The sequence below is a fragment of the Vombatus ursinus genome, unplaced genomic scaffold (genome assembly GCF_900497805.2).
Source record: "Vombatus ursinus unplaced genomic scaffold, bare-nosed wombat genome assembly UNPS02005264.1, whole genome shotgun sequence".
In the NCBI taxonomy this organism is placed as follows: domain Eukaryota; kingdom Metazoa; phylum Chordata; class Mammalia; order Diprotodontia; family Vombatidae; genus Vombatus; species Vombatus ursinus.
In genome coordinates this window covers 2,773,078-2,799,469 of record NW_020945042.1, presented here as the reverse complement: position 1 = coordinate 2,799,469, position 26,392 = coordinate 2,773,078, and the positions used below count along the sequence as shown (strand labels likewise).

General features: G+C 36.6%; 1 protein-coding gene across 3 annotated transcripts in view; it reads right to left on the bottom strand.

Annotated features, from left to right (window-relative positions):
- LOC114030683 (serine/threonine-protein kinase N2) overlaps positions 1 to 26,392 on the bottom strand; it is a 170,643-nt gene that overhangs the window by 106,547 nt on the left and 37,704 nt on the right. The window contains exon 1 of one of the 3 annotated variants that reach the window (XM_027845546.1): positions 3,366 to 3,412. The exons of the other annotated variants lie outside the window; for them this stretch is intronic. Coding sequence (XP_027701347.1) covers positions 3,366 to 3,368 — 3 coding nt within the window. The 5' untranslated portion in view covers positions 3,369 to 3,412. Of the gene's footprint in view, positions 1 to 3,365; positions 3,413 to 26,392 lie in introns of those variants that run through there. 3 annotated transcript variants of the gene reach the window in all.

Sequence of the window (26,392 nt, the reverse complement as noted above, 5' to 3'; positions counted from 1 at the left end):
ACACACACACACACACACACACACACACACACACACACACACACACACCCTTTTCAAAGGGCTTTCTACCCATACCTGCCATGACATATCACAAAACTGTTTAAACCCAAATGTAAGACTTTATATCTTCAATTAAATTTCATCTTCTTAGATTCATCCCAATACTTTAACATGTCAAGATCTTTTAAAATCATTATTGTTGACTTTCAGGTCACATGAGCAACAAGATGGAGAACAGACATTTTCTTTAATCCCCATGAACTCTCAAACTTCTCCAAAATAGAAATTATGTGTTAATGATAAAGCAAATTCAGCTGTCTCCAAAGTTTAGGTGGACCAGAATCCAAAAGGTTTAAAACAACAAAAACAAAAACAAAAACAAAAACAAACAAACAAAAAACCAACCCTCAAACACAGGAACTGAGGCTTACTGACACTGAGCTCACTAAGCAACCCGCCCACACTAAGCAGGAACAATAGAGCCTTAAAACAAAACCCACTCCAACACTCTCATCTTGCATCCCTCTTTTTAGTGCTAAGGAGATCCTGGTTCCAGTTTGGGAAAGTCTATGCTGGCCACAACAACCAGCACAGACACAAAAGCATGCCAGTGTCCGCAACCTCATAGCACCAGTACTGCAAAGTCTTGAACTGTGTGTGTGTATATGTGTGTTTGTGTAAACGATCTGAACTACTGGTATTGGGCCACAGAAGTGAGGAACAGAGGGACTGGGACAGGTCACAAGGACTGAGTATGGGTGGAGGGAATGGAGCACCCCATTAAACCTGAGGGAAAGCATCCAGCTGGGATCAGATCTGACCACACAGAAATCAACTGGAAAAGAGATCTAGGTGGGTGACTGTGAATTGTCCATCACCCATAAGGAAACCACAATTAGGAGGGAGGGAGTCAGAAAGAAAATGACAGGGAAAATTGGGGGGGGGGGGGTAAAGGAGAGAGATTGAATTTTGTTCAAAGACCCTGAATATAAACAGATCAACAGAAAAACAGTAACAATGGAAATAAATATGGCTTCCAGATCTAGTAAATGAGTTCAAGAAATATTACAAAACAAAGGAAAATGATCTAACACTTGATAGGACAGAAGACCCTTTGGAATTTCAGGAGAACATGGAACCAGAACACACTATTCCTGAGAGGCTTAAAAAAGAAATGAGAATGATAAACAGAATTTATGTCCTGTACATCAAAAATGATAAGCAAAATAGAAAAACTGGAATCTCCAAAGACAAGCGTCACCAAAGAAATCAAAAAGAGAACAATAGTTGCAAATAAATACACAGAAGTAAAGGACAATCTGGAAGAAGAAAAGCAAAAAACAGTAACATTCCAAGAAAATATGCTCACTATGCAAGCAAAATATACTTATCTTGAACCTAAGGATAAGTTAAAAGTCTGCCAGGAGAACACAACGACAAAAAACATTAACACCACAATGAAAGAAATAATAGAAGAGAATGTCCCAAAACTTCTAAATGTAGAAAATCAAAGTCCAATCAAAAGAATTCACAGATAATCTCCAGAAAAATACCCAATGATGCAAACTCCAGGGCACATAGTGGTTAAAGTTAACAATTCAATTTAGACACAAGAAGTTCTACAAGCCATCAGGAGAAAGACCTTCAAATATTACGGAAAGGATTTGGAAGGAATGTAATTAATGTGTTTGGAAGAGCAATTGAACTCATGATACTGCTCAGGGTGACCTACCCTATAAATCTGTGCTTAATCAGGAAAAAAGATGGACATTCAACAATAAAGGCAAATTTGAAACATTTTTCATGTTTGGTTTAGTGGTGAAAGAACACCAGAACTGAAGAGATTACTTGCTTCTCAAACACTCTAAACAAAAGAAATGTAGGAGGAATTAATAAATGCAACAGGCAAACAGCAATAGAATGACAAGAGAAAAACCAGTAAAAGCCTTCTTTCTAAATATACACAAAGAGAAGGATAAAAGTAGAAATCTGATGGAGTGAAAAGTGAAGGCACAGATGGAACATTAAGGACAGAAACTGGTGACAACTTGTCTACAGGTGAATCAATGCTTTTTTTGTGAGACTACATTACAACATGGGAGGTACACAAAAGGGGTGGGGAGCAGGGAAAGAGAGAAATGTGGGATAAACTGGGGTCAAATCAAGGGCTAGAAATGAGGGGAAGCTGACCTCTGTGGCCTCAGAAAGAAAAGAACCTGGGTGGTATGGAAAGGGTGGGAGGTAAAATAGGAGGGGATGGAGGCCTTACTTTGAAGAGGGGAGGGGGTTCCACTGATGAATGTTCTTAATGGTGAAGAGAGATGAGGACCTTACACTAGATGGGGTATGGCAGTTTAGGCATTTGAAAAGTCTACTTAGACTACACTGGAAGGGAGGGAAGGAAGGTGGAATCCCTGGGGGCAGCTGGCATGTGAAAGAGTGAGAAAGACTGGACATAAGGAAATTTTGAGGTAAATGTGGAAAATAAAAGGGGATGGGATAGATTAGTAGTGGGCTAAATAATCAGGGACAGAGTAGTGGAATGGCTCTGCCATGGGGCAGGGTCTTCTTTTGACACCTGCAATAACTGGCATTGTTCTGGGAGTGAGGCACAATAGAAAAAGAATCCCTGCAGCAAGCCCTACAAGGCAGTGGCAGAAAGTCCCCAGAGAGAAGAGAATTATTTAAAACAGATACCTTGAAAGTTTTGATTGCAAGGAGAATACAGAGAAAAGAGTCATGATTGAGAGAATGAGAGTGTAGAATAGACAGAGAGGATAGATAAGGAAGAGAACAAGAGAAATTCTTTTTGGAAAAGAAAACACAAAAAATGGAATTTTAAACTGATGAACAAGATTAGCTGAAGGAAGGCATGGGGAAGAAGGGGGAATCTACTTGGTTAACTGACAGAAAAAAGAGGGGGAAGAAATATATAATCATATAAAAGCAGGAGAGAAAAATGAACTAATAAACAAAACCCAAAAGGGAAAGAGTTAAGAAATGAGAAGAGTGCATTAGGAGTGAAGAGAAGAGAGCCAGTGGAAACACAGACACACGGAGGAAATATAAATCTACTCTTCAATACTCTAAATGTGAATGGATTAAACAATTCAATAAAATGAAAATGTGAAGGACTAGTTAAGAAAATAAAACCCTACAATCCGTTACTTACAAGAAACATATCTTAAAAGACATGCACAGGAAAAATGTATCATGCATCAAGGGAATCCAAAAAAGCAGTAGTGACATTGTGCTGACAAATCAAAAACAAACACTCAAAAAATAAAAAGGGACAAACAAGGAAACCAAATTATGTTGAAAGGAACCATAGGTAACAAACCAGTATCAGTAATAAACTCCCTTACCATCCAAATTCATAAAGGAAACATCTGAACTTCAAAAAGACACAGACAGGAACACCATAGTGACAGAAGGCTTCAATATCACTATTAGTTCTGAATAAGTCTAATAGAAAGATAAACAAAATGAAAAATACTGAGCAAATTTCTGGAGAAATTAAGAGTTAAATGACTCATAGTGTCTTCTAAATGAGATAGCAAAAGAATATACATATTTCTCCACAACACATGAAACTTTTACCAAAAAAATTTTTTTAATGACCATGTGCTACAGCACAGAGATAGTGCAAACAAATGTAAAAAGGCAGAAATAGTTAATATCTTTTACAGACCATAATTAAATTAAAAAAAAAAAACGGTTCATGAACCACAAACAAAAGATAGTCCAAATGGAGACTTACTAACAAAATCTTAAATAAGGAGTGGGTCAAAGACAACAAATCACAATAACTATGTAAAAGAAAATGATAATTTTGAAACAACATACCAAAATTTCTGGGATGCAGCTAAAGCAGTCCTCAGGGGGAAAATCATATCCTTACAAACATACATTAACAAAATAGAAAAAGAGAGGATTAATAAACTGAACATGCATTTTTAAAACTTAGAAAAATAAACAAATAAACCTAAAATAAGCACAAAAGAAATATAAAAAATTTGGAGAAATAGATTAAGCAGAAATCACAAAACCAATAGAAATGCTAAGTAAAACCAAAAGCTGGTTCTTTGAAAAACCCTTAGCTAATCTGAATAAAAAGAGAGGAAAAAATCATATCAATAAAATGGCAAATAAAGTAAAATGCAACAAAACCAGAAGAAATAAAAAGAACAATCAGAATATACTAAGCATAGGTATATGCAAATAAAACCGGAAAAAAAAAACAAAGAAAAAGAGGAATACGTTCAAAAACATAAAACACCCAAACTATCAGAAGACTAAACAGAGATCTTAAATAACTCAGTCTCAGAAAAGGAACTAGATCTAGCTGTGAAGGAATTAACAAAGGAAAAAAAAAGTCATGGTCCTTATGGATTCCCAGGAGAATTCCATCCAAACTTTTAAAGAACAATTAATACCTATACTTCACAAATTATTCTCAGAAACTGAGAAAGAGAGCACCCTACCAGAATCCTTTTATGAGACAAATATAGTCCTACTATCTCAATCAAAGGAAGATAAAACACAGAAAGAAAACTATAGACTAATATCATTAATGTACACTGACTCAAAAATTTTAAACAAAAGCATATCACACAGACGATCACAATTTAAACAAGAAATCATTCATTATGATCAAGTGGGATTCATACCAGGGATGCAAGAATGATTCAACATTAGGAAAACAATCAACATAATTAATCATATTAAAAACCAAAACATCCAAAGCCACATGATTGTCATGACAGATGCAGAAAAGGCCCTTAACAAAGTACAACACTCTCTTATGCTAAAAACCCCAGAAAGTATAGACATAGAAGGTCTATAACATAAAATGCAACTGTCAAAAACCAAAATCAAGCATTATATTCAATGGGAATACACTAGAACTCTCCCCAAAAATATGAGATTTAAATAAGTATACCCACCCTCCCCAGTATTATTTAATATACTTCTGGAAATAATAACAATATCAATAAAACAAGAGAAATGAATTAAAGAAAAAGATAGGTAAAGAAGAGATAAAACCATCTCTGCTGCTGATGTGATGGTTTACTTGGAAAACTTTAGGGAATCAACAAAGATACTAATTAAGACAACAGCTTCAGCAAAGATGCAGATTACAAAATAAATTCTCAAAAATCAACAGCATTTCTATATAATGATAACAAAACACAAGAAACAATAATAGGGAAATCCCATCCCAACTAACTACAAAGTACATAAAATATCTGGAAGCCACCTCCCAAAGCACACAAAAAACTTGTATAGATTCAATTACAAAATGGTTGGAGGAATAGTCAGTGCTTATGAGCTAGCTAGGCCATGCCAATATAATAAAAATGATACTACCAAAATCAATTAACATTTTTAATCTTATACCAATCAAAACACCAAGGATTAAATAACATTCATTTAAAAAAACAAAAGATCTAGAATGTCAATGGAAATGGTAAAAAGATGATGAAGGGGAAGCAGCATTTCCAGGCATCAACTATATAACAAAGCAGAAGATATCAAAACCATCTGGTATTAGTTAAAAAAATAGAGAGAAAGATAATGGAACAGACTCTACTAGGGAGAGGAGAAATAAAGAAAGTCAATAACTCAGTATCTGATAAAGTAGAAAACATAAATTACCTAGGGAAAAACTCCCCATTTGATAATAACTGCTGGGAAAACTGGAACCACAGTCTGAAAGAAAGTAGGTTTGGACTAACACCTTACACTATTTCCCACAATATATACTAAACAAATATTTGACCTTAGAGCACAATATAAAAAATTTTAGAAAAAAAAAAACCATCAGATCATATACCTCTCAGAGTTATGGGGAGGAGATGTATTCTTAACCAAATACTTGATAGAGGCAATTATCAAAGATAAAATAGGTAACTTTGATTACTTGAAATTGAAAGGCTTCTTCACAGACATTAATGCATCTAAGATAAGAAGGAAAGGCACACACACAGACACCCTAATAGCCATTCCTCAAAAGATAAATGGGCAAAGGATAAAAACAAACTACTTTCAAAAGAATTACAAAGTATTCACCACATGAGAAAAATGCTCCCAATCACTAACAATAAAAGAAATGCAAATCAAAACAATCTTGAAGTTTCACCTCACACTCTGCAAATTTGCTAAAATGGCAAAAAATGACAACAGTAAATATTGGAGAGACTGTGGAAAGAAAGGCATGCTAATACATTGTTGGTAGAGCCATGAATGAAATGGTACAACTATTTTGGAAAGCAATTTGGAATTATGCAAATAAAGACTAAAATGTCCACATTCTTTAAGTCAGAGGCTCCATTACTTGGTTTATTTCCCAAGGAAGCCATCAATAAGGAAAAAAGTGCCCTTATACTCCAAAATATGTAAGGCAGTACTTTTCTGCTGACTTTTTTCCATGTATTGATCACTTGTGTGGCCTTTTTCCTCTATAAAAAAATATAATCTGTCATGGAATGGCTCTATAGGAACGGTAAATGGAGGGATACATGAGATAACAATGATGATGTGAGAAACAGAAAAAAAAATCAATAAAAACTTATTTAAAAAATGTTATTGTCATCCAGTTTACTACTGCTCCTAGCTAAGTTATCTGGAAATCCAGCTTCCCCTGCCACTCCCATTTAGGTGGGTATTTCTGTTTCACCTCCCCTCTTTGTCACAATTTCATAAATGTGCAAGGTTGCATTTGGATTGTGAACTCTATGCATTTCATTAGAGTTCCACATGCATGTTCATTTCTCTAATAATAAACCTAGTTTTTTTCTTTTTAAATATATTTTCTTTTGTTAAACATTTCCCACTTACGTGTAAAAAAATTAACAATATTTTTGCAATTTTGTAAAACATTTCCATATTTGTCACTTGGTACAAGAAGATTCAAATAAAAGGAAAAAATTAAAGAAAGTAAAAAATAGCATGCTTCAGTTTATATTCAAACAATACCAGTTCTTTCTCTGGAGGTGGATAGTATGCTTCACCATTAGTCCTTTGAGATTGTCTTGGATCATTGTATCACTGAGAATAGCTAAGTTATTCACAGTTCTTCATTTAACGATATTGCTGTTATTATGCACAATGTTTTCCTGGTTCTGTTCACTACATTATACATCATTTCATGTAAGTCTTTCCAGGTTTTTCTGTAATCATCCTGCTTGTCATGTCTTATAACACAATAATATTCCATTACAATCATAAACCACAGCTTCAAACCTAGTTTTTCATTTAAGTTTTGTGAAGCTGCTATTGCCTATTGACAAGAGTATATATGAATGAATGAATGAAAAAGCATTTGTTAAATACTTAGTTCTTGCAAAGCACTATTCCAAGTGCTAGAGATAACAAATAGAAAAGATATCCCTGCTCACATTCTAATCAGGAAGACAAAAAGTTTCAGATGAAAAGGTTAAATGGTCTTTAGGGTGCAGTGGCTGAGCACACGGTACAGTCTCCTCTTTAATGTCATTTCCATTCACAAAACAATATTTATTTCCGATGTTGAACCATTTGACAGCGCCAAGGACTTAGTGGCTAAAACTTCTTCTCATAACATGGCTGTGGCATAGAACCTGCTGAAACAGTAGTCAGGCTGCATCTCCACAACAGAGTTGTTTCCCTGGATGATGTCTAGGATGGAAGCAGCACAGGTGGTCTAGGAGGTACTATCAATGTCCTTGGGTGGCAGTGTGGTTTTTGGTGGTGGGGAGGAAGGTGAGCCCCTTCTTCTCTCTCAAAGACAGCTTCAGGGCTGGAATCCTATCTCTCCTTCAGCATACTTTGCTGCTTCAACTGGGCTGGCTTGCTGCCTCATATGTGGCCAACTGCTTAGCAGATGGCTGGAATGACTGGTCCTTTCTCCATATAAGTTGCATCCCTGATGACAACTGCCAGCACTGGGATGAAAGCAAGACCAGTGGTTTGGGGCACTACTACTTTTAGGACTCTTGTACTTACCTCCTTGTCTGTGACAGATGGTGTTGGTGGTGGTGAGAATGGTTGGCCCATTCTCAACAGTGATCAGTTATATTTTGAAGGGTTGAGCTGGAAGCAGGGACAGTGGGCTATGGGGCACTACTATTCCAATGAATTTACAGTTTTATACATTATTGTCCTCAATCATTCTACAATTCAACCAAAACGGCCTTCTTGCTGATACCCACAAAATCCCCTCATCACCATCATCTATGCCTTTGAACAGGATATCCCCATACCAGAAATGTACTCCCTTCTCACCTCTGCCACTTAACAATATTTAGTTTCTTTCAAGGTCAGCTGAAATCCAACACACACTACCAAGGGCCTTTCACAGCTGTGAATTCCCTGTTACCCCAACTGTCAATTACACTTGCTTGCTCGTTTTCTCTCTCTCTCTCTCTCTCTCTCTCTCACACACACACACACACCCTCAAAGATATTGTGGGTTCGGTTCTAGATCACAAAGCAAATATTGCAGTAAAGCCAGTCACATGAATTTTTTGTTTCCCTATGTATACAAAAGTTAAGTTTACACTATACTGTAGTCTAAAGTGTATAATAGTATTATACCTAAAAAAAAAGACATCTTAATTAAAAAGGACTTTATTGTAAAAAAAAAAATGCTAATCATCACTCGAGCCTTCAGTGAGTTGTAATCTTTTTGCTGGCAGAGGGTCTTGCCTTGATGTTGATGGCTGCTGAAGGTTGGGGGTGGCTGTGGCAATATCTTAAAATAAGAAAACAACAAAGTTTGTCCCATCAATTGGCCTCTTCCTTAAAGGCCATCATAGGGTTACTAATTGGCCTCATTTCAATACTGCTGGGTCTCAGGAAACAGGGAAGCCCTGAGGAGAATCCCTTGGGAAGCTGGGTTTTTTCCTTTATATCCCTAGTGCCTAGAACATAACAATGCTTAGTAAGTGCCTGCTACTTAACAATGAAAGCACTACTGGAGTACTGACTACAGATTCCCTAGAATTTTAGGTTATTTATCTACACCCAACCCCTCAGTGTAATTATAACTCTGTCAGTGCCCTGCACGCAGCAAATTCATGGAGCAGGGTAAAATAAACCTGTTGATGATACTCTACTTGCTTCAAAACACGTAGCTACTTTTCAGCTGCCAAATAAAATCAAAACTAAGAACAAATTAAAATATATAACTTTAGCTTTTAATGAACTATTTTTTTTAGCATGTTTGTGTCTCATTCTGCTAACAAAACTATCTCTTCCTTGAGAGCAAGGTTCTCCTAGATACTAACATTTCCTTAGATGCAGTCCAGTACACTAGTGCCCTACCCATATTAATGTTTATTTGTTGACTCTTTAGCTAAGTGGCACAAGGGTTAAAATACTGGATCTGGGGTTAAGAAGAATTGAGTTCAAACACAGCCACAGACACTTATATGCTGTGTGACCCTGGGCAAGTCACTTAATTTCTACCTGCCTCAGTTTCCTAAATAGTAAACTGGGGATAATAACAGCACCTACTTCATAGGATTGTTATGAGGATCAAAAGAGATAATTGCAAAGCACTTAGCACAGCGCCCAGCACACAGTAGGCACTACATAAATTTTAGCTACTATTAAATTTATGAAGTACATAGCTAAAGGCTGATACATAGTAGGTGCTTCATAAATTACTTATTTCCTTCCCTTCTCTTCCTCCAATTTACTACTTACCTATATAGATGATGATGAACCTATAGAAGTAGATGAAACTGCTAAAAATTTGATCTCATTTCTACCTTGTTGAAAGCAAAAAAGTTAAACTAGTGTTTAACAAATAACATAGCTCTGATTTCCAGCCTGCTCCTCTTTTCTGACCTGATGAGCTCCTATTATCCTAAACTGTCCCCAAAGCCATTTAGGAAATTAAAATCATTTCTGATTTACCCTATTTCCTTCCTAACAGAAAAGAAAAAAAAAAGAGCCAAAGTAAAAACAGTTACTAATGATGACATGTAGAAAAATGGAAACCACAAATAGTGAATTAAGAAATTAAGTTATATCATAACACAAAATGGATCACATTATAGCAAATTATAATGTACTACATTTAATGTGGATAAATTTACTTAGGAGAAATTAAATGATAATCAATTTCCATGAGCTCCCCAATTGATTGTTTAGTCATTAACTTTGGGGGAGGGGTAATTAAGGACACAAAACATACTATATAACCCTTTCCATAAATAAACTCACCTACTTTAAAAGTTCAAGAACAATCTACAAAATAGTTTTGATGCACAAGAAGACTCATCATTTAAAGCTTCTTAATGAGAAAGGACAGTTAGGGCATGCTGAATCTGAGAGATTAATAGAAAATTTAAATGCAAGTACCCATCAGGTAGTTGAAATTTCAAGGCTGGAGCTCAAGGAAAATTAAGAGCTTGTAGATATAGGTCTGGCAGTTCATCTGTATGGAGGTCATAACTGAAATCATGGACTTGTGGAATAATGTGAAACAAGATATCTTATCAATGCCCTCAAAACTTGAGTTCTTGAAAAGGCCTGTAATATCAGCTTAATTTGGTATCATTTTTGTTTTATAAAAAGTAGAGGTGGTGGGTTTAGGTGTATGACTTCCTGGGTACCTTTGTACAGAGTGCTGGACATGGAGTCAAGGAGACTTGAGTTGAGACTCTTACTATCTGTGTGACTCTGAGCAAGTCATTTAATCTTTGTCTACCTCGATTTTCTCCTTTGTAAAATGGGGATAACAGACAACATTTCCCAGGATTGTTGTGAGATTTAATGAGTTGTCTGTTTGTTTGGTTTTTTTTTTGGATGGGCAATCGGGATTAAGTGACTTGCCCAGGATCACACAGCTAGTATGTGTTAAGTGTCTGAGGCTGGATTTAGAGTCAGGTTCTCCTGACTCCAAGGTCGGAGCTCTATCCAATGTGCCACCTAGCTGCCCCCTTCATGAGATATTTGTAAAGCACTATGCAAACCCTGAAGAACTATATAAATGCTATTATTATTGTTTGTGATTCAAGGGGCATTCTCTGCCAAATGGATGTTTTGGCCCTCCATTAAAGTATCATCAATAAAAGGTACTGGGCAGCTAGGTGGATAGTTCTTTATCTCTATCCAGAACTCTATCAGTGGATAGAGTTCTGGGCCTGAAGTCAGGAAAACCTGAGTTCAAACTCAGTCTCAGACACTTCTTAGATGTGTGTTCCTGGGCAAGTCACTTAACCCTGTTTGCCTCAGTATCCTCATCTGTAAAATGAACTGGAGAAGGAAATAACAAACCACTCCAGTATCTTTGCCAAGAATACCCCAAATGGGGTCATGAAGAGTCAGACACAACTGAAAAGACTGAACAACAAAATAAAGTGTATTATTAATATGCTTTGACTTGTCAACCTTATCCAAAATGCTTCTGGTTTCTACAAAACAAATGGACTATAGGAACTTGTAAACTTGCATATTTCTCATTCATATTTCCCTCAACTAAGCTTCTTTATGGTAAAAGAACAGTTTAAAACTAAGATGCATTACGAGAGACTTATTCTAAACCCTACAATTTTAAAAAATCATACAACATCTGTTAGCATAATAGACTACAGCTTTAAGATCTCTATTAACATCTGAATGTAAGCAGAATTCTAGGCAAAGGAAACATTAGAAATTATATCTTCAGAAATTCCTATTTAGTGCCTAACTAATGAATTACTCTGTCATGCAATCTTTCGTTAAAATGTTTCAGAAAAATCAAAGACTCTGAGAGGTGGAAAGCACCCTGAGAGATCAAGTCCAAACAACTCTAACCAAGTTCTGCAATGTCACTGACATGACATTATCTAACTTCTGCTTGAAGACTTCCAATGATGGGAAACCTATCGCTATATGAAGCAGGACATTCTACTTTTGGAAATCTCTAATTTTTAAGAAGTTTTTCTAAAGAAAAAGCCTATTCTGCTTCTCTGCAACTTCCCCCCTCACTGTTCATGAGGTCTACCCATTGGAAGCAAGAATTAGTCTGATTCCTCTTCTATATGACAGTGTGTCAAACACTTGAAAGCATTTATCATACTCCCTTAAGTGCAGGCCTCTTCTCTTGTATTAATAAGTTAATAAGCATCTCCAATTCCCTCAAACAATCTTTTCATGGCATTATCTACAGTCTTCTTACCATACCTGCTCTTTTTGGACAAGTTCCAATTTATCTATGTCCTTTCTTTTTTTTTTTTTTTAATTTTCAAACATTTATTCCAGAGTTTGGCCCCTAGTTCTTGTTCATCCTCACTTTTTTTTGCACTTTTTCCCAATTTATTTATTTTTAGTTTTCAACAATCACTTCCATAAGATTTTGAGTTCCAAATTTTCTCTCCATCTCTCCCCTCCCCCACCCCATGACAGCAACCATTCTGATTACCCCTTCTTCCAATCTGCCCTCCCTCCTATCACTCCCCCCATCCCCTTCTCCTGTTTTCCTATAGGGTAAGATAGATTTCTATACCCCATTGCCTGCGTATCTTATTTCCCAGCAGCATGCAAAAACAATTTCCAACATTTGTTTTTAAAACTTTGAGTTCCTAATTCTCTCCCTCCCTCCCCACCCACTCTCATTAAGAGAGCAAGCAATTCGAGATAGGTTTTGCATGTGTAGTCATGCAAAACACTTCCATAATAGTCATGTTGTGAAAGACTATATTTCAACAGTTTGGAAAAGGAAGGACAAAAATTGACTGAAGAAAACAAATCCTTAAAAAACACAATTGGCCAAAAGGAAAAGGAGGCACAAAAATTCACTGAAGAAAAGAACTCCTTAAAAAGCCAAATTGGCCAAACAGAAAACCAAGTACAAAAGCTCAAAGTACAAAAGCTCACTGAAGAAAATATTTCCTTAAAAATTAAAATTGGGCAAGTGGAAGCTAATGACTCCACAAGACTTCAAGAAACAATAAAACAAAGTCAAAAGAATAAAAAAAATAGAAGAAAATTGAGTTATCTCACTGGAAAAACAACTGACCTGGAACACCGAGCAAGGAGAGATAATTTAAGAATTATTGGTCTACCTGAAAACCATTATCAAAAAAAGAGCATAGATATCATTTCAAGAAATTATCAAGGAAAACTCTGATCCAATCTTTGATTCAGAAGGTAAAATAGAAATAAAAATTAAAAAAAAAAAAAAAAAACCACTGATCAACTCCTGAAAGAGATTTCCAAATGAAAAGTCCCAGGAATATTATAACCAAACTCCAGAGCTTCCAGGTCAACGAGAAAATATTGTAAGTATCCAAAAAGAAAAAATTCAAATATCATGAAGCTACAGTCAGGATCACACAAGATTTAGCAGCTTCTGCATGAAAGAAGCAGAGGGCTTCGAATATGATATCCTAGAAGGTAAAGGAGTTAGGATTATGAACAAAAATAACCTAAGTGGGGACAGCTAGGTGGCTCAGAGGATGGAGCACCAGTCTTGGACTCAGGAGGACCTGAATTCAAATCTGGCCTCAGACACTTGACACTTACTAGTTGTGTGACGCTGGGCAAGTCACTTAACTTGGAGGATTGCATCACCAAAAGGCAAAAAAAAAAAAAAAAAAAAACTAAGCAGCAAAACTGATTGTATTCCTTCAGGTGGAAAAATAGACATTTAATGAAATAGAGGACTTTCAAGCATTCCTGATGAAAAGACCAGGCCTGAATAGAAAATCTGACATTCAAACAGAGGACTCGAGAGAAGCATAAAAAGGTAAACATGAAAAAGATCATAAGGGACTCAATAAAGTTAAACTAGTTACATTCTTACTATGGGAAGATGATACAGATAACTCCTAAGAACTTTTTCATTACTTAAGGCAGTTAGAAGAAGTCTATACAGAGGGCATAAGTGTGAATTATATTGGGATGATCTCCAAAAAAATAAAGTGAGAAAGAGGGACCCATTGGGAGAAGGGGAAGGGAGAGGTAGAAGGGGGAAACTTCTCACCAAAAGAGACACATAAGGAAGAGCTTTTATAGTGGAGCAGAAATGAAGGGGTAGGGGTGACAGGCAATGCTTGAACTTCACTGTCACAGAAAATGAGTCCAAAAAGGGAAGAATATATATATAAAAACACACCCGGGCATAAAGATATGGGGGGAATAAAAAGGAGGGCGGATTAAGGGAGGAAGTGATCAAAAGTAAAACAGACTTTTGAAGAGGGACAGGAGGGGGGGGGGGGGGGGGAAGGGGGGGGGGGGGGGGGGGGGGAGAGACAGAGAGACAGAGAGGGAGAGAGAAGGATAAATAGAAGAAAACTGGATAGAGGGAAATAACATAATTAGTAATCATAACTGTGAATGTGAATGAGATGAGCACCCATAAACCACAAGCAGACAGCAGAATGGATTGGAAACCAGGATCCAACAATATGTTGTTTACATAAGACACAGACACAGACACACACACACATACACTTAAAATAAAGGGCTGGGGCAGAATCTAATATACTTCAGCTGAAGTAAAAAAGGCAAGGGCAGCAATCATGACCTCACACAAAACAAAAGCAAAAAAACCAAACCTAATTAAAAGAGATAATCAGAGAAACTATATTTTGCTTCACAAAAAAAAGGTACCATAGACAATGAAGTAATATCAACAAATTTTACACCAAGTTTCTCTATCAAAGGCCTCATTTCTCAAATATATAAGGTATGAAGTAAAATTTATAAAAATAAGAGCCATTCCACAATTGATTAATGGTCAAAGGATATGAACAGGCAATTTTCAGAAGAAGCAAAGCTACCTAAAGTCATATGAAAAAATGCTCTAAATCATTATTAATTAAAGAAATGAAAATTAAATCAACTCTGAGGTACCACCTCACACCTATCAGAAATGACAAATGATGGAGGGGATGAAGGAAAATAGGTACACTAATAAACTGTTAGTGGGGTTGTGAACTGGTCCAACCATTCTGGACAACAATTTGGAACTATGCCCAAAGGGCTATAAAACTGTGCATACCTCTTGATCCAGCAATACCACTATTAGATCTGTACTCCAAAGAGATCAAAGAAAAAGAAAAAGGACCTATAAGTACAAAAATATTTATAGCTGCTCTTTTTGTCATAGCAAAGAATTGGAAATTGAGGTGATGCTCATCAATTGAGAAATGGCTGACAAAGTTGTGCCCTGTGAGTGTAATGGAGTACCATGTACTATAAGAATGACAAGTGAGGTGGTTTCAGAAAAACATGGCATGACGTACATGAACTCACGCTACGTGAAGTGAGAAAAACCAGTAGATCACACTGTAGTAGCAATGTTGTGATGATGATCAACTGTGAAAGAGTTGGTTACTCTGATCAATACGATGATTTAAGACAATTTCCAAGGACTCATGATGAAAAAATACTATCCACCTCCAGAGAGAGAAATGATGAACTCTGAGTGCAAACTGTAGTATAATTTTCTTGCTTTCTTTTTTTATTTTGGTGATATGGCTAATATGGAAATGTTTTGCCTGATTTCACAAATATAATTGATATCATATTGTTTGCCTTCTCAGTGAGGAGGGAGGAGTGGAAGGTAGAGAGAATTTGGAACTAAAAATTTCAAAAGAATATTAAAACTAAATAATTTTTTGCAAAAAAAAAAAAAAAGACCACTAGTGAATATCTAGAAAAGGAAATTATTGTGAAGAACTAGCATAGCTTTGCCAGATCAATCTCATTTCCATTTTCCCCTCCTCCCCCAGGGTTCCTAAACTAGTAGCTAAGGAAAATGTTATAGGTATTATTTACATAGATTTTAACAAAACTTTTTTTTTAAATGTCTCTCATCCTATCTTTTTGGAAAAGATGGGAGAAATATAAGCTATACTGGTTCAAGGTCATCTTACTAAAGAATATCTCTAGTGGAGTGCCTCTGGCAATCTGCACATATTTTCTGTCAATGACCCAGATAAAAGTATGGAATAGTATATTTATCAAAATTTGCAGATGACACAAAGCTGGTAGGGAGATTTGACACAATAGATAACAGTGATGACCCCAAAAGACTGGTAGAATTTTCTCTCAGTTTCAGGAAAGAATTTGAAAGCTGACCTTCCAGAGCCCAGGCAACATCCACTCACTCAAACATTTATTAAATTAGTCAACTAACATTTACTAAGGATTACTATGTGCCAGGCATTGTGTTAAGCACTGGGCATACAAAGAAAGGTAAAAGAAAGTCCCTGCCCTCATGGAGAACACTGTCTAATGCAGGACACAACATGCAAAATATGAGCAAGCAAGATATATAAAGAATAAACTGGAGGTAGTCTCAGAGGGAAGGTACTAAGAGTAAGAATGACTGGGAAGGCTTCCTGCTGAAGGTGGGGCATTAACGGAGACTTGAATGAAGCCAGGAAAACTAGAGGGTAGAGATGAAGAGGAAGACAGTCGTAGTCACTTTAAAATTTTCAGGGTTAAGACATGCAATGTCACATGGAAGGAACAGCATGGAGGCCAGTGTCACACTATGCTGGATGGAGGAGGAGGTAAAAATTTTTCATTAATATACAGTCCCTTTTCACAGGATCTATGATCTAGTAGTAAAATGAGATAAATACAGTTAACTATAATACACTTAATAAATATAATAAGCTCATTAGAGAGTTGCAAAATAGCACTGTGAAAACTGAGGATTTAAATCATTACCAAACAGGGAAGGTTTTTATGAAAGAGATGACATTAGAACTAGGAATTCAAAATTACTTAGAGAAGGAAAAAATTTCAAGTTATAACTCTAATATCAAACTATTCCTCTTGACATGAGAATTATTTTCTGGGTATCTATTATGTCCCCACTGAGGAAACCCTAGGAACTTTAGTATCTAGCTCACTTTGCTTCCTTCCAAATGCCTTCAGTTACCCTGCAAACATTCAGGCTAACATGAGCATTAAATATAGTAAACATTTAAGTTACCCAATAAAAATACAGAAAGGATTCAGAGTCAAGTCTACAGCCAGTCAAGGGGAAAAAAATCCTCTCATACTTCGTACAGGATCCTTAGAATCCTTCTAGTTTGTAGTATTTATTACTTGTGAAGTCTGGAGTTCCAAGAGTGCTGCCCTTTCTCATGTCGCTACCCACAGACTCCACTTCAATCCTGTCCCGGACCAATTAGAGTTCTCACGGCTCGAAGTATTAGAGAATGTCAACATCTGGGTTTGCTCTTTCATGTCATGGCTTTGTGCCACTTATTCCTCAGTTCCCTGATGTGTTTCTTTCAGTATCAGCTCTCCATCTTCCTGCTGTTTCAGTGTCCCCATATGGCATAAACTTCTTTCCTCTAGGGGCTTGCAAAATGCAGCAATGTACGCCTCCCTCCATGTCCACATTTAACTTGGCATCTCCATTTTGCTCTGGTTCCCATCTGTCTCTGCTTTCCATGGCCTACTATGTCCTTTTTACTGGAAAGCAACTTCCTTCTTAGGTATATATCCCATTGCACAAAAGGAAAAAGGTTTACCTACTTCTTCTTGGTATGGATTCACATAAGGAAAAGGGGAGGGGGAGAGGAAGGGTGCCCAATGCCAGAGTCCTGCAACCAGATGGAAAATGAAGAGGTGACTGCTCTAGATCCCCCCCCTTAAACAGAAAATCTAGGAGTTCCCAATGAATGTCCACCTTCCACAATCTCTGATCAGAGGGAGGGAGGGGTCCAAAGAGCAGGGGTTAGTTTCAGAGCTGATGTGATCTCAAAGAATGATGAGTTTCTACAGAAACTGTTCAAACCTGACAAGTGTGAACAAAGGATTGGCTGTGTTTACAATGCACACTACCAGGATAGTTTGGCTAGGGCACAAAAGACATGTAAGCAATATAAGAAAAGGATAGCAACAGATCGTGGAGAGTTCTGAATGTCAGACAAAGGAGTTTAAACTTTACTTAATGTATTCAACAGGAAACTACAGAAGATTCTGAGGAGTGACCATTACCAGATCACAGACAAAAGCAGCTTATTTTGGCAGCAGTAAAGAATGTAAGGGAAGAGACCTGTCAGAAGCTCAAATGAGATAATGTACTTTAAAGAGCTATACAAATGTCATGTATCATTATCAGATTTCAGGAGGACCTATACTAGGATCACGAGGCTTTGGAAACAAAAAAGAGAACAGTATCAAAGAAGTAAAATAGACAGGAATTGATTGTATATGAGCAGTTAGGGAGGAAAAAAGTCAAGTAAGAAGCACGGAAGACACGGTGACACAGTGGTACTGTGGGCAGAAATAATTTAGCCAGAGTGAAAAGAAGTTGAGGTGGGGAATCATGACTTCAGAAGACGGAGAGTGAGGCATGCCTCCCACCACTCCGCAGAGAAATGGTAAAGTAGGGTGTGCAATGAGGTATTCATTACCAATGTGTTGACTTGTTTTGCTAGATTATATTTGTTAAAAGGGGGTTTCTTTGGTGTGGAAGGGGAAGAGGAGTCAGTGGGATAAAAGAAAAAAGGTTATAAAAAAAGCTTTTTAAAAAAATATCACAACAAAAAGTTTAGATGGGAAGTTTAGTTTTTTAGACCTATACTGAGTCCTTAAAATTTCCTTTTTTTCATGTTTAAAAACTGGGTACTGATCTCCATTTTCTCTAAAACAAGGGTTCCTAACCTGGATTCTAGGAGTCTGTGAACTTGGATAGGGAAAAATTACATTTTTATTTTTACTACCCCTTAGTTTCCTTTGTAATCTCAGGTATTTTATTCTATACATCTAAAAAACATTATTCAGGAAAGGGTTGACAGGATACATTCATGAGACTCCCAAATGGTTTTATGTCACCAAAAAAATGGTCAAGAATAACAATCCCTGCTCTAAAGAGGTATAGATCATTTAACATTCCAAATCCATCCACTGCCAAGGCAAAAATTTTAGAAAAATTATCAGTCTTATTTATACCAAATCTCATGATTCTTTCAAATGACTGAGCTCCTACAATGTACATGTCACAATATATCCAAAGACTGAGATCACATTAATGTGAAACATACCCTAAATGTACGCTGGTTAAAAATCAGATAAAAACAGCAAAACATAATAACACTTGATTTTCTCAACTTAAGATTAGAATAATTTTCTAAGCTCCTCAAGGGCAAGAATTCTTCTTTTTACCTTTGAATCCCTAGTGCTTTGCACATTGTAGGTGTTTGTTAAATTCTGTACTTTGAAGAAGAAAAGCAACATGTATGATTATTAAAAGCACATTAGAGCTCCATTTTAATTCTGGCAAATGTAAAAGTTTTAAAATGACATCATTTGTGGGCTACAATATTTTTGCTATTTAACTAACCTATTTTTAGCCAAGCAAATTCTACTGCTAGATATGAGAATACACATTCCACTCTAATTAGACCACTATGTTTGGCAGTCAAATATTCTGAATACATCAATGTGTTAATATGTATGTGATAAAACTACCATTTCTATTTTATGAAGAAATCATCTAACTCCCAAGTGAAAACTAATTTCTAGTACAACCACTGTTAACATTTTCTAAGAGACTACAGCCATACTATTACTAATATACTTCTAACAAATTCATAGTGAAGTTAAGAAAAAAAGAAAAAAATGACTGATACCAGATTTGTTTTTTTTTTTTAAAGTACAGACAACAGCTTGTTATTAGAGCCCATATTCTTTACTTAGGAACAGAAAAAGATGTTTATTCCACAGCAGGCAATATTCCCAGAACAATGATGAAAAAGGTATAGTTTTTCCCCCCTTTACATTCTAAAACACAAGATAAGATGTTTCTGCTTATTCTAATAAATGCCAGGAAATATTAGAGTAGGGGTAAAAGCAGAGATCTCATTGGTGCACTGACCTCCCTATCCTAGAAATGTCCCCTTTACTTTGATTCCCAGATGACTCCATTAATTGGACCCAGGACATGGTTAATAATTTTTCTACACTTTAACTACTCAAACTGAAACTTCCATCACTGAAGACAAGTAGCAGCAGCCCCAAACATGGCAAAATTTGTAAGAATAGAATTCTGTCTTTGAGTCTGAAAATTAAGAGAAATGATAATAATAATAACAATAACAGCAGCTAACATGTATATAAGCATGTGCCAGGCACTGTGTTAATAAGCACTTTACAATCAGCCACATTAATGTCAGGTTAAATGGGAGAAGTACCACAAGATCAGGAAAGGGGAAAAGTCTATTTAAAGGTCAGGCCAATAAGCTTGACTTAACTTCATGGGAAAATTCTTGAAAGGATCAATAAAAGAGAATATCTAGAAAGGGAAGCAGTGATTACAAATAGCCAGCAATGGTTTTATCCAGCACAAAACATGCCAGACAAATTTCATTTACATTTTAGAGTCAACATTTATATAGCCCTTACTATGTGCCAGTTACTCTGTGTGTGTGTTTTACAATTATCTCACTTGATCCTCACAACAACCCCAGAGGATAGGTGCTATTATTATCCCCATTTTACAGAAGAGGAAAACTAAAGAAAATAAAGGTTAAGTGATTTGCCCAAGGTCACACAGCTAGTAAGTGTCTAAAGCTGGATCTGAACTAAAGTTCCTTGTGACTCACAGGATTACTAAACTAAAATTCAATTTTTGCAAAAACAAACCAAAAAAACCTTCTGATAAAGTATCTCATACTAAGCCTGACAGATATGGATAATACAATCAGATTGAGTTCAGAAATGGCTGGGTCCAGCCTCAAAGAATAGCTGTTAATGATTTGGTACTAAGTGGCAGGTTTCTAGAAGTCCCTCATGGATCTGTACGTGACCCTGTGCTACTGAACATTTTAATAATGACTTGTATAAAAGGTATAGATGATTGCTAATCAAATTTTCAAGTGACACAAAGTTGGGAGGGAAAGTTAACACACTGGATGATGATCAGGATACAAAAGTTTCTTGATAGACTAGAGCATTAAGTTGAATCTAACAGAATGAAATTAAATAAGGATAAATACAAAGTCTTGCACTTAGGTACAAAAAATCAATTCCAAAATGTAAGAGAGAAGAGGCATGAATAGGTATCAGTTCTGAAGAGTGCCTTCAGGTCTGAGTGGACTTGTGTGCTCAATAGTAGTCAGCAATGTGTGTGCTGCAGCAGCCAAAAGAACTAATGCAAGCTTGGCAGTGTTAAGAGAGGCAGAGCTTCCAGGAGCAGAAGTGATAATCCCACTGGATTCTGACCTTGTCAGACCTCATTTGGAATATTGTGTTCAGTTCTCAGTACCACGGTTTAAGAAATACATTAACAAACAAGGGTGTCTAAAGGAATGTAACCACGCTGGTGAAGGTACCTGGGAGTTTATGAACTATAAGGATCATCAGCTGAAGGACTTGAACATGTTCAGCCTAGAGAAGAAAAGACTAAAGGGGGACTTGATAGCCATGATCAAGTATCTGAAGGAGTGTCATGTGAAGGAGAGATGAGACTTGTTCTGTTTGGCCACAGAGTGCCCCAAAAGAAGAATGGGGTAGAAATTGCAAAGAATCCAAGACAGCCTTGATGTCAGGAAAAAACTTCCTAACAGGAGCTGTCCAGAAGTTGAATGGTTCTTCTAAAGAATGCTGTGTGACCACTTATCAAGTATCACAATTTGTATGAACTCTTTCATCCACAGTTGGATTCTAGAGTTGCTGAGATCCAACACTCAAATTTCTGTGATTCTGGAGGTTAAGTTCCACCTCTGACACATATGAGCTTATGTAGCAAAGGACAAGTCAATTACTTCATCTCTGCCTTGGATGTCTCAATTGTGAGTGGCCCTACTAATACCATTATTAAAAGCTGATTAGCAAGGGGCTCTTTTATCAGCAGAACACTCAAGTGTAAAGGACAGGCACCACATGGCTGGGGAATGTTTCACCAAAGAACTTAAGATTTTACTGGACACTATGATGCAATACTCAAGTGAGTCTTAGCTTTCTTTTCTGTCAAGTGAGGAGACAAAGATTGAACTAAAATGAGTTCTGGAATCCTTCTCCATTCCAACCTTCTAAGGGCTACAGTCTAATATTCTATATGAAAAGCATTCTGATAGAGGAAAGAAAGCTGGACAAGAAACCAAGAAAACTGTGCAAGTCCCAGTTCTGATATTTCGTAGTTGTGTGTGGTCATTCTTTATCTACAAAATGAGAATGGCAATTCTTATACTATTTACCTAACAAAGCTATTGAGGAAAGCACTTAATAAACCCTAAAAGACTAGAGAAATAGTAGTTTATGTTATGTGGCACGATGGATTATGCCAAATATGGCAACCAGATATTCTCCATTGCTACAAGTATAGCTCAAGTAATTCAGGGAAAAGTAATTCCCTAGAGAGCATGAAACATATTGGATTGAGTTGCTGAAGGAAGTTAACGATCTCTTCAAAGTCACTTAACAAATAACCTTCATTTCTCTACATGTAAGTATTTATACATATCCTGGCTCCTCACTCACATGAAAGGCTCACATATATACAAACTATTCTTAAATAACTTGAAAATGCTGTGCTCAAAATGTATGATAGATTAAAGTATGAAAATGCAAAAAAGTCCTACTCTCTATCTTTAAGTTGAAGGACAGTGAGAACACATATGTGTCTAACTGTGGGACAGGCTGCAATATTCTGATAAAAACTGGTTAAAAAATAGAGAGATAAGGGATATGAACAGGCAGGTCTCAGATGAAGAAATTAAAGCCATCTATAGTCACATGAAAAAAATGCTCTAAATCACTATTGATTAGAGAAATGCAAATCAAAATAACTCTGAGGTACCGCATCACACCTATCAGATTGGCCAAGATGACAAAACAAGAAAATGATAAATGTTGGAAAAGATGTGGGAAAATTGGAACACTAATGCATTGCTGGTGGAGTTGTGAAATGATCCAACCATTTTGGAAAGCAATTTGGAACTATGCCCAAAGGGCTATAAAAATGTGCATACCATCTCTGACCCAGCAACAACACTTCTAGGGATGTATCCCAAAGAGATCATACGAATGGGAAAAAGACCCACATGTACAAAAATATTGATAGCAGCTCTTTTTGTTGTGGCAGAGAATTGGAAATTGAGAGGATGCCCATCAACTGAGGAATGGCTGAACGAGTTGTGGTATATGAATGTAATGGAATACTATTGTGTTATAAGAAATGATTAACAGGCTGACTTCAGAAAAACCTGGAAAGACTTGTATGGTCTGATGCTGAGTGAAGTGAGCAGAACCAAGAGAACGTTGTACACAATAACAGCCACCTTGTATGATGACTAATATTGATAAACTTAACCCTTCCCAGCAATACAAGGATCTAAGAAATCTCCAAAGGCCTCTTGATGGAAAATGCTATCCACATCCAAAGAAATAACCATGGAGTTTGAATGCAGATCGAAGCATACTATTTGCTATTTTTTTTCTCTTCTATTGAGTTTTGTTTCCTCTTTCTGGTGGTTCCTCCTATTGGTTCTAATTTTTACTTACAACATCACTAATGTGAAAATATGTTTAATAGGAATGTATATGTATAGCCGATATCAGATTGTGCGCCCTAATGGGGAGGGTGGTCGGGAGGAAGGGGAAGAAAAATTTTAAACTCAAAAGCTTATGGAAGTGATTGTTGATAAAAGAAAAATATAGAGATAGGTCAACGGCACAAACTAGACAAGGGCGAATCAGAAACAACGGAATTCAATAATCCAAAGTCTGATAAACTAGAAAACACCACTTATTTCATAAAAGCTGGTAGGAAAACTGGAAAGCAGTGTGGCAAAAATTAGGCTTACACTAAACTTTACATAACATTCTAGAAAATATTTAAATGGATATACAATCTTAATATTAAAGCTCACACCATTAAAACAACAACAACAACAGAAGAAAAGTAGATCACATATCTCTTACAGCTCTGGGTAGGAGGTGTATTCTTAACCAAACAAGAGATGGAGGCAATTACAAAAGATAAAACAGCTAATTTTGATTACCTGAAACTGAAAAGCTACTGCACAAACAAAATCAAATCGTTAGATGTTAGAAGGGCCAGGGGCCATAGAAGACCATATGTGAAGGAGGGTGGGTTATTTTTCCAAGAACTTTTTGGTTTTCCAAAGGGGAAAAAAAAGAGGAGGTAGAAAGAAGCAAAAACTGTTTTCTTGAACTCTGTATTTAATTAAACCAAAAATTATGAGTAAACTTATAAGGGGCATAAAAGTTTTACAAATTTGCAAAGAAATGAAATTTTTCGCCCTGCAAACTGGTTTTCCACCTCTTCAAAACTTCGAAATTTTACATCTCTTTTTTTTATTATAAACTAGCATAATATTCTACCTATGTCTGTAAATGTTTTATAAAATCACATTTTACTAAAAAAAAAATCCATGAACAAAAGGGAACTGAAATTATCATAATAAGATAAAAATTTCACAGTGAGATTAACTTAATCTTTATATCTGCTATTATCTTTAAAAATTCCTTGGTAGAAATTCAACAATATAAGCAAATTCAATATATTTATTAAATGCCTACTGTATACATCTAGTATGAAGTTTGGGTAAAAGTGCATACATCTAGTATGAAGTCTGGGTAAAAGTGCTGCTCTCTTCTTGATTCCAACTCCACAGCATCTTTCACATACATATCCTTCTCCACTTAAGGGACGCTGCCCTAGTTGGGACCTCATCATTGAGACTATTGCCAACAACCTACTCAGTGGTCATTCTGTCTCAAGTCTCTCCTCTCTTCAAACCATGTTAGTATGTGATAAATTCTATGAAGGAAGAATCGACAAAATTTTGGCAATGGATTGGACACATAGGCTGGGAATGAAGAGTCAAGGATGATATGACACCAAGGTTGCAAGCCTAGGTGGCTGGAAAGATGAGGGTGACCACTTTAGTAATGAGGAAGTTTAGAAGAGAGTCAGAATCAGAGTTAATTAAACATTTATTAAGTGTCTATGTTCCAGGTACTTCATGCAAAGAAAGGCCTAAGATATTCCCTGCCCTCAAACAGCTCATGACTTAATGGGGAAGACAATACGTAAAAAGAAGCCAAAATGCAGGGAGGTGAAGGAGTTTACCCAGCTTAGGGGAGGGAGAATGATGGAGTCATGTAGACCAGGCGGAAGATGATGTGAGAAGTGTGAGTTTTCTGAGCTGCTTTTATCTTGCAGAATGATCAGTTTCTGAAGATGATGAAGTCTAGGAAAGCAGCCAACTAGGAAATAATCATGGGAATTTCCTGGGTACTCTTGTTAAATAGTCCAGCTCCATCTCCTCTAATTGGAGAGAAGGACCCAAAGGGAAGGGAGAGCTGGGAGGTACGAGTTTCTGAATTGATTTCATCTTGTAAAAGGATGAATTTCTGGAGATGATGGAGTCTAGGAAAGTATCTGAGTAGGAAATGATGAGAGGAACCCTCTGGGTGGCATCCTTATACAGTGAAGGGATCTTGCACGAGCTCTCTAATAGGAGAATTTGTGATGAAAGATGATGAGCTATTTTTGTTGTTCAGTTGTGTCCAATTCTTCATGACCCCATTTGGGATTTTCCTGGCAAAGATACTAGAGTGGTTTCCTTTTCCAGTTCATTTTACAGATGAGGAATTGAGATAAACAGGTTAAGTGACTTGCCCAGGGTCACACAGATAGTGAATATCTGAGGCCAGATTTGAACTCAGGAAGATGAGTCTTCCTGACTCTAAGCCCAGCACTCTATCCACTGTGCCACCTAGCTGCCCAACAAATTATAGTTTAGACATACTGAATTTGAGATGTCTAAAGGATATCCAATTCAAAATGTTCAGATGATATGGGACTGAAGCTCAGGGAAAAGGTTAGAAGTGATAGATTTAGGAATCATTTACACAGAGATAACTGAATCCAAGGGAACTGATGAGATCACTAAGTAAGATAGCATAGTGCAAAAAGTGATTAGGGACCATGATAAAACCTTGGGGAACATCCATAGTTAGTAGATGTGTCTCAGATGAAGAAGAAAGGAATAAAACCGAGAAGAATGGGTCAGATAGAACCAGAAGAGATTAGTGTCACAAAATACTTATTGCTGTTAAGGCATTTTCAGTCCTATTGGACTCCACGTGATCCCATTTGGGATTTTCTTGGCAAAGATACCAGAATGGCTTGCCATTTCCTTTCAATAGCAGTTTGGAGCTTCAAACTATAATATGGAAATTCACAATTCAAAAAACTGCCATGACATATCAACATATACTGGTGCTCTCTACATCCCTTCCATACACAAATTTGTCTAAAGCTACAAGCATCTCAAATAACAAGTACTCAGGTTAGTTTGTGAAATGCCATATTGCAAGACAGATTACATTCCATCTGATCAGTACTACAGATTTGTTCTTTTCAGAAGTAGGCTGGGATAGGGGAATGTGAAATTCAATCACTCAGAAATTGGTA